This window comes from Sinocyclocheilus anshuiensis, unplaced genomic scaffold (assembly GCF_001515605.1).
Source record: "Sinocyclocheilus anshuiensis isolate Anshui unplaced genomic scaffold, SAMN03320099.WGS_v1.1 scaffold1303, whole genome shotgun sequence".
Classification (NCBI taxonomy): Eukaryota; Metazoa; Chordata; class Actinopteri; order Cypriniformes; family Cyprinidae; genus Sinocyclocheilus; species Sinocyclocheilus anshuiensis.
This window is the reverse complement of record NW_015537954.1, coordinates 316,356-325,638: the sequence shown is the minus strand read 5'-3', so window position 1 is coordinate 325,638 and position 9,283 is coordinate 316,356. Positions and strand designations below refer to the sequence as shown.

At 33.6% G+C, this 9,283-nt stretch overlaps 1 protein-coding gene and 1 pseudogene across 1 annotated transcript in view; one reads left to right on the top strand and one right to left on the bottom strand.

Annotated features, from left to right (window-relative positions):
* LOC107665354 (glycerophosphodiester phosphodiesterase domain-containing protein 5-like) overlaps positions 1-436 on the top strand; it is a 43,160-nt pseudogene extending 42,724 nt beyond the window's left edge.
* Positions 437-4,114: 3,678 nt separating this feature from the next.
* Positions 4,115-9,283, bottom strand: part of LOC107665347 (calpain-5-like) — a 29,515-nt gene continuing 24,346 nt past the window's right edge. The window contains exons 10-12 of the mRNA XM_016456187.1: positions 8,564-8,756; positions 5,763-5,899; positions 4,115-4,461 (exon numbers count right to left, since the gene is read on the bottom strand). Coding sequence (XP_016311673.1) covers positions 4,279-4,461; positions 5,763-5,899; positions 8,564-8,756 — 513 coding nt within the window. The 3' untranslated portion in view covers positions 4,115-4,278. The remainder of the gene's footprint in view (positions 4,462-5,762; positions 5,900-8,563; positions 8,757-9,283) is intronic.

Sequence of the window (9,283 nt, the reverse complement as noted above, 5' to 3'; positions counted from 1 at the left end):
TTTCCCCTTTTTTAAAATTAACTAATTAAATACAATTTTTTTATTAAAGACATTTTTTCGAAAATGTGTCAAACATTAAACAGTAACATCAAATAAAAATATTTCAATAATATTAATATATATTAAAAATAATAAATATATTATTTCTTATTCTAGGGCAAAACGCAGCTTATACTGTGGCAGTACCATGAAATTCATGTACCGTGGTGTTTACATGGTACTCAGAGTAATTCATAGAAAATGTTATGATAGTGATATTTTGTTAAAAAATATCAAAAGTATTTGACCAATCATTTTCTGAACTGGTGGCATAAGATGAATCCATTGTTCAGTTTCTGTTGCTTCTGTGAAGTTCGTTTTTATCATTAAAGACTGAATTTGCTTATTTTAGACCCAGATGCAGATAGCCCGATTACCGCGGTATGACGCATGGTGAAATGAATTGCATGTCATTGCATTTAATCCAGAGTGTTTTGGAAATATATAAGATGTCAGATCCTTTGCATGATGTGATCAATTTGACAAACATTTACAATCAGGAAGACGATAAAAAGCCAAACAGACGATCTGGAATTTCTGACAGTTGAGTCGCTGATGTGAAGTACAAAAGTGCTCAGTCAGCCTCTGATTATACAAGGTTTCTGATTAATGCGATCAGCTTAAAGGTGAACAAATGCTCCTCGCATCATCTGTTTAGCAGTCGTGCTTGGGCTTCCATACTTGCTTTGTGCTCCATCATGGGATGCTAAAACATTCCTGCCTGTAGAAAATGCAATGCCTAGCGTGATTTCTATGACTTAATCTGTAACTTATGTCTGTAAATATGATTGTAAACTGATCTTGAATGATATTTTTTTGTCTTTTTTGTTACTCTATCATCAGCACTGGTAGCCTAAATAAAAATATTTTTAGCAGACTCACTATATGCCTCGATACATGTTGTCACAAAAAATATATTTTTATATATATGTTACAAGTATCACATCACAACAAAATTAAAGTGTTGTTCGGGTTTAATTTTCATTCATGTAATAAACGCTGCACTTTTTACAGGAACATTTAATATAAAACTAATATGGTGCCTTTACAGAGTAAGCGTGGTCAGAAGTTTCTCTGCTCATAAAAGTGCTCAAGAGACGGATGCATTCAGGTTAGTTTCTGATGTTACAGTAAGTCAGTCAAATAATATATAAGGACATATTTGGTGCAAATAAAGGCCATAAACTGAATGAATAAAAATACACAAACTAACAGATCAAACCTACTACTGCAATATACACAAGCATCAACAGTCGTTCAAATATTGATAACTTCAAGGACTTAAGCGGTTTCATTCTAGCATATTAATCTATGGATCTCATGGAAAAGTCACATTTCATCCTTAAATCGATAAAAAAAACAAAAAAAAAGTTTAAATTTTACTTCAGGAATGTGAATCCAGTTTTCGAGAGCATTTGAATTTAAGTAAACACAATTTAGCCTAGTGCATCTGGACATTTTATTTTTTGCAATTCTCAGATGTTGGTTAGCTTTAAATCCTCAGCTCTGTGTGTTTTATTACTTCAGTGTTTTTAAGTCATACGTTAAACGCAGTGCAACAAATACTACCATAATGCATGAACACAACACAAATTAGACCTCTAAGTCAGGCTTTCTAAAAACAAGGTTTCATTTTCCTCTGTGCATAAATCATTTTTCTTTAGGCTGAAATATGACCTGAACATGTTATTGCCAGGTTTCTACGGTTCCTCTTTTTTTTTTCAGTTTAAATAAGGCCATGTATTTTTGTCTTTTCTCCTTTTCATTCCCAAAATGATTCCCATCATCAGCTGTATTCATGTTGACTCAAAACTCATCGCTTGAGGAAATGAGGTTACAGTGGCAGATTAAAAAAAATGTTTGTGACAATTTTTAAAGGACTAGTTCACCCAAAAATGAAATGAAATGTTTGGAAACTCATTCTGACGGCACCCATTCACTGCAGAGCATCCATTGCTAAGTTGGTAAATCTAAATTTCTCCAAATCTGTTCCCGTGAAGAAACAAACTCGCCTACATCTTGGATGGCCTGAGAATGAGGACATTTTCAGATTTTCATTTTTGGATGAATTGTTTCTTTAAGTAAAATAAATAAATAAATATTTCCACCCTTCCAAAACAGTAGATACAATATTTTTGAGCCAAGCGTATCTACAAAAAAAAAAAAAAAAATTATTACAAAAATGCCCATGATTTTATCAGTAACAGTTTAAAAATTCCAGGATTCTGTGCAATGTAAAAACATGCGAAAACCAAAAATGACAGTATTTTCACGTGTGTCTGTAGAAATACAGGCAAATAACTTTATTTCATTATGTGAAACCGAGAGAAAAACAATTGAGATATACAAAAAGATACAGAATATGATCAAGATTTCTTTGGCTATTTTACACGTTCTGATAAGGCACATCTTCATCTGCAAACAACAAGCATTACACGCAAAGAAACGGAAAAACAACAAAAAACAAAACGCAAATAGTTCATAGTGATTGCAAAATGGCACAGCTGTACTGAGATTCTCATATTTCACATCTAAAAAGCAACTTGGCATTTGCTATTAGGGTAAAAACAGAGGAGAATAATGTAGAATTTGGCTTTATGACATTTTAATTTTTCAAGTTTGTTTGTGACTATTACCATTCTGTGAAGAGGCTGAAAATGCTTTTAAAAATGAAGTTGTTATACAGTATACTGTGTAATATTTTTTGTGCATATTACCACTTGAAATATAAAAAAACCCCTGCTTCTTCCTCTGTTGACATACTGATACCTTGTGGTTAGAAATGGTCTTTACACAAGTGATGCTAACACGTATAGTAAACAATATTTGTAAGTGATCATTTATATTCACTGTTATGGCTCTGAAACTGATTTATACTCATCATGCATTCCTTAAACAGAGTCTGTCTGATATATTCACTTCAAACACCATGTTAGAGACATAAATGAATCCTGGATTCTGGTAAACAGATGAAAACACTGGATAAAACTCCTCATCATCTGGAGAAATGTTTCCTTTAACAAAAACATGATAAAATCAACATGTGGTCAAGATAATGGCAAATATTTGAAAGAGGAAAACAGGACTGCCCTCTATATTTCAACATTTAGTGTAAACAGATTAAACAGAAGAAGCCCTTTACCCTCCGTTTCAGATGAAAGGTCAAATTATGATAACAGACAGAATATAAAACTGAATTCATAACTACATACTTGAATAATAGATAGTGGTATTAGATATATGCATATACTGCATGTTAATTCATATACTGATATAAATGCATGTCCTACAATATCTTGATTTATATATATATATATATATATATATAGCAGAAAATTACACATTTAAAGGGACAGTTCACCCAAAAATGACAATTCTGTCATCATTCACTCACCTGTTCCAAACCTGTACGAATTTCTTCTTTTAGCTGTTGAACACAAAAGAAGATACTTTGAAGAATGTTGGTAAACAAACAGCTGACGGTACCCATTGACTTCCATAGTATTTTTTCCCTACTATGAAAGTCAGTGGCTACCGTGGGTTAACAACAATCTTCAAAATTCCTTCTTTTATGTTCAACAGAAGATCGAAACAACTTGAGGGCGAGTAAATGATCGCAGAATTACATTTTTGGCCGAACGGTCTCTTTAGGTTGTAAAAAGTGCTTGTAAACGAGTAAATTCGCTTGCAAGAAACATTCCCAAAGGACTCCAAAGAGATAAAGAGTAGAGCTGGGACAATAAATCGATGCATCACGAATCGAGTAATTATTCTGCATCAATTCTGAGATTATGCATCGCGATTCTCTCTTGAATCGGTTCTGAGCGTAGTTTTTAACAGCAGATGGCACTGCATGCTTTAGAAACAGCCGTACTGTGCTTGCTTGCAGTTCCTGACAACATAAAATAATCATTCATACAGTTTGAAAAGGTTGAAGCGAATTAAAGGGTGTTCATAGTGGGCTGTGTTTACATTAATCTCACGTCATAAAAGCATAAAAGCCAAGGTGCAAGTACATTTAACCACTTACGTGAGCATTTGAGTGTGCGGTTAAAAACTAGCCTAGAGCGCCGTCTGCTGTTAAAAACTAAGCTCAGAATCGATTCCAGAGAGAATCACGATGCATTGATTTTTTTCCCAGCCCTAATTAAGAGCATGTAAGTATAAGTGTAATACAACACGTCAAGTGCGTAAAGTACTCCACGATTAATCACAGACACAGAGCGTGCTGAAAAGCGCTCAGATGTTGGTCAGGACGTCGCTGGTAGTGAGGCTCACTGACACCAGACCTGGAAGATTGTTGTTCTGCCGGTTTGCTTTGTCCCGCAGGCGAAGCGTGTGAAGCTGCTGCAGGTCGGAGAGATCGCCGCTCAGGACCGCCTGACCCATGAACGAGTCTTTCAGAAGGTTCTTGTTGTAGATCTGATTGACAAAGAGAGTAAGAGGCAGATTAGCAGTGCTGGGGAAAGTTCCTTTTGAAATAATGCATTACAATATTGCATTACGCCCTAAAAAACTAAGTGACTTTTTATGGAAAGTAATGCGTTACGTTACTTTTGAGTTACTTTTTAAATCTGGGCGGGGCTTGCTTGTTTGTTTTTAACATAAAAAAGTTCTATGTAAAAGCAAAAATGAAATGAATGCGCCTCAGGCTGAAGGAAATGTAAATTCACATCTGTACAGTAGAGGGCGCCGCTCAAACTAATCACATGAAGAATATGAGGCAGGAGAAGAAAGTTCAACACTATTCAGAAATAATAAAAATCAAACACAAATGTGAGCCTGGAGCACAAAAGCAGTCTTAAGTCGCTGGGGTATATTTGTAGCAATAGCCAACAATACATTGTATGGGTCAAAATTATACATTTTTCTTTTATGCCAAAAATCATTAGGATATTATGTAAAGATCATGTTCCATTAAGATATTTTGTAAATGTTCTACTGTAAATATATCAAAACGTAATTTTTGTTTAGTAATATGAATTGCTAAGAACTTAATTTGGACAACTTTAGAGGCGATTTTCTCAATATTTTGATTTTTTTGCACCCTCAGATTCCGGATTTTCAAATATTGTCCCATCCTAACAAACCATATATCAATGGAAAGCTTATTTATTCAGTGTTCAGATGATGTATAAATCTCAATTTCTAAAAATTTACCCTTATGACTGGTTTTGTGCTCCAGGGTCACAAATGTGTCATTTTTGCTTATTAGTATGGTTGAATTGGATCATTGAAGGTCAGCAGCAAAGACATTTGTTAATAAAATGGCATTAAATACATAAATGATATTCGTCGTATTTAACATATTTAATCATTGCAGGTTTCTATAATACTCTGAGTTTGCATTTGACTGTTTTTATTCATTTTGAGGAATACTGAATGTGATTTTGTGCAGGTGAGATGAGTAATACATGTTCATATTTAGTCTAGAACTACATTAAGATCATGTTCACACGTCTCTGCACTTATTCCCGATTTCTGTCACCATGGCAACACCAGAGCTGTCAGTCAAAACATAGGAAACAAAGTAACTAGTGTTACTTATTTTAAAAAGTAACTCAGATATTTCCTTCTAAATTAAAAAGTAATGCGTTACTTTACTAGTTACTTAAAAAAGTAATCTGATTACATAACTCGCATTACTTGTAATGCGTTACCCCCAACACTGCAGATTACAGAAGAGAACACGACATTCCTAATGATTCCTGAAAGACCGGCACCTGAATGCGGATCGGCTCCTTCGGCTTCTTCCTGTAGAACACGGCCCTCAAGTCAAAGTCCGGACTCTGTGTGTTTTTGTGCACCGGAGAGCGAACCTTCTCTCCCTCACAGCTGATGATGACGTACGGATCGGACGCTGAAACAACGGGAAGATTCAGTCGATCAAAAACAGCAAAACTGACTTCTGGGGCAATTTACTGAAACATATCAGATTCAAATGCACTCATTTTCAACATGTTGGTCTCAGTAAAAAATTCTGAAATTCTTTAAAAAGAACTTATAAAAGTTTGACATTTTTTAAATTACATTTTTTTTTTTTTTTTTTTTAATTCGTCGGTTTCTCCAATGTCCAGAAACATACAGATACAGTCTCAAACATACATTAGGGGAAAAAAGTGAAGAAAGTTAGACTTTTGATGTGTGTCATAAGTGAGTTTCTCAAGCGGGAATAATGCAGATATTTGAGACATCCACATATGAACACAATAACAATATACATTTCTTTGCCAAATGGATAAAAATTAAAAACAAGTGTTTAGCATGAGAGTCAAATATTGTCTCCACTCCAATATATAACAAATACAATTCCAGAGAGAAACTGAATTTAACTTAAGGAGCTCTTGTAGAAATATATGTATTTTGGTCCAAAAAGGCATACGTTTTTTTAAGTTTTTTTTTTTGTTTTTTTTAAATAACCAGTTTTGTTTTTAAATATAATTACTAAAAATAGTATTAAATTGTTTATTTGTTTTTGTTGTCATGTGACAAGCATGCCAACAGGAAATGACATCACAGAGGGCGTGTGTCAGGAAACTTCTCAAAATATCAGATAATTTGATCATTACGGTATGGCAAGATTAGTTCAGTTTGTAAAATTGTGAATTGAGTCATACTTAAAAAAAATAAAATAAATTATATTAATATAACTTAAGACAGGTTAAAACATACACTATTGTTTGAAAGAAACTGACACTTTTATTCATTACGGTTTAAATTGATGAAAAGTGTCAGTAAAGACATTTATAATGTTACAAAAGATTTCCATTTCAAATAAATGCTGTTCTTTTGAACTTTCTATTCATCTGTGAATCCTGAAAAATTAAATGCATCACGGTTTCCACAAAAATATTGTGCAGCACGACTGTTTTCATCATTGATGATAATCAGAAATGTTTCTTGAGCAGCAAATCAGCATATTAGAATGATTTCTGAAGATCATGTGACACTGAAGACTGGAGTAATGATGCTGAAAATACAGCTGCGCATCACAGAAATAAATTACAGCTTAACAGATATTCACATAGAAAACAGCTGTTTTAACTGTAATAATATTTCACTTTTTTTTTTTTTACTGTATGTAAATTTAATCTTAGCTAGCACAAGACAATTCTTTCAAAAACATTCATTTTCAAATATTGTCCTATCCTAACAAACCATACATCAATGGGAAGATTATTTATTCAGCTTTCAGATGATGTATTAATATCAATTTCCAAAAATTTACCCTTATGACTGGTTTTGTGCTCCAGGGTCACATATTAATTACATGAATATAAATGTATACATGAAAATATTTTCAAAATATATACTGTATGTGTGTATCTAAATATACAAATAAAAAAAATGGTGAATAATAACACATAAATACAATTAAAAAAAAACCTAACTGAGACTTGTTATAGCACTTACATATTATTGCTCTTTTGTTTTGATTGCTTCTATTGTCCTCGTTTGTAAGTCGCTTTGGATAAATTTCCATTTCAAATAAATGCTGTTCTTTTGAACTTTCTATTCATCTGTGAATCCTGAAAAATTAAATGCATCACGGTTTCCACAAAAATATTGTGCAGCACGACTGTTTTCATCATTGATGATAATCAGAAATGTTTCTTGAGCAGCAAATCAGCATATTAGAATGATTTCTGAAGATCATGTGACACTGAAGACTGGAGTAATGATGCTGAAAATACAGCTGCGCATCACAGAAATAAATTACAGCTTAACAGATATTCACATAGAAAACAGCTGTTTTAACTGTAATAATATTTCACTTTTTTTTTTTTTACTGTATGTAAATTTAATCTTAGCTAGCACAAGACAATTCTTTCAAAAACATTCAAATATCTTACTAACCCTAAACTCGGTAGTTTACACAACCCAAACATATTACACAAATATATGCAAGTTGTCAGGAAAAAAAATATTTTTTTATTTCACTTGGTGATTATAACACTTTTAAGAGTCATTAATGGTTGTAAATGTTTTATATATTTTTCAAAACTATATAATACTTATATAATGCTTCAATAGAAAAAATGCTTAAAAAAATGTTCAAATAAAGCCATAAGCCCCAATAAGCCGTGGTTTACAGTGAATTTATAACAGCTAAGGGGTGTTTATTCCATATACGTAGTAAGGTTTCACAAAATAAAACAGAGCAAATAAAGTGTAATGATATTAATAAAAACAGTATTCTTCCACCAAACAATGTAGCTCCTCAGAAACAGTTGCTACAAAGTGGTTGCCGAGCAACAGACAAACGTTAACAAAGGTGTATGTTACTTTGTAGAGTAATTTACAACAGCTTCGACACTTACATATTATTGCTCTTTTGTTTTGATTGCTTCTATTGTCCTCGTTTGTAAGTCGCTTTGGATAAAAGCATCTGCTAAATGACTAAATGTAAATGTAAATATATACAGTACACACACATATATTATGCAAACAAAACCTTGTATTTTGAATGCGATTACTCGTTTGACAGCACTAATAATATATATATTTCTGACGTATTACTTGCAGGCAGCAGGTACATCTGTGAAGATGCGCAACAGGAAGTCTCCCTGCAGGCCGGGGTCAAAGGTCGTGGGAACGAGGACATAGCGGCCCTCCTTCAGGTCCTTGCGCAGAAACACGCTGCGGGAGTTAATGTAGATGGAGCTGCCCACTGTTTTCTGGATGGCGTGCATGCGGTACGTCCGGTTGAGCTCCACCTTTCAGAAAACACGTCTCACTTAAACCATAAGCTGAATGAACACTTGTTTCTTATTAATTTTGTGTGCTTTTTCCAAAAACTGTGTCTGTTCTGCTGGATCACGTCACACTTTCTTACAAAATGGGTGCATTTTTTGTCTTATAAGTCTTGTATTATCACTTAATCAGCAGAAAAGCACCACAAACACATGATTTCTGTCTGAATTTGAGTCAGATTACAACAGTTTGTTCAATTCTCAGCCCATTTTCACATGCATGAATGATTCGGAACACATTAGTACATGTCATGCCACAGATAGAAACCCTAAAACACAATATTTCAGATGTTAACATATATACAGGTTGCACTTCGCTAAAAAAAAGCAAGGCTTTAACGGTACTCATCATGTTTATTATTAAGGGGAAATTGGTTATTTTTGCAATTTTTTGTGCCAAAAATATTTGATCTGGACACACACACACTCTCACACTCTCACACACACTCACACTCACACTCACACTCACACACACACACACACACACACAC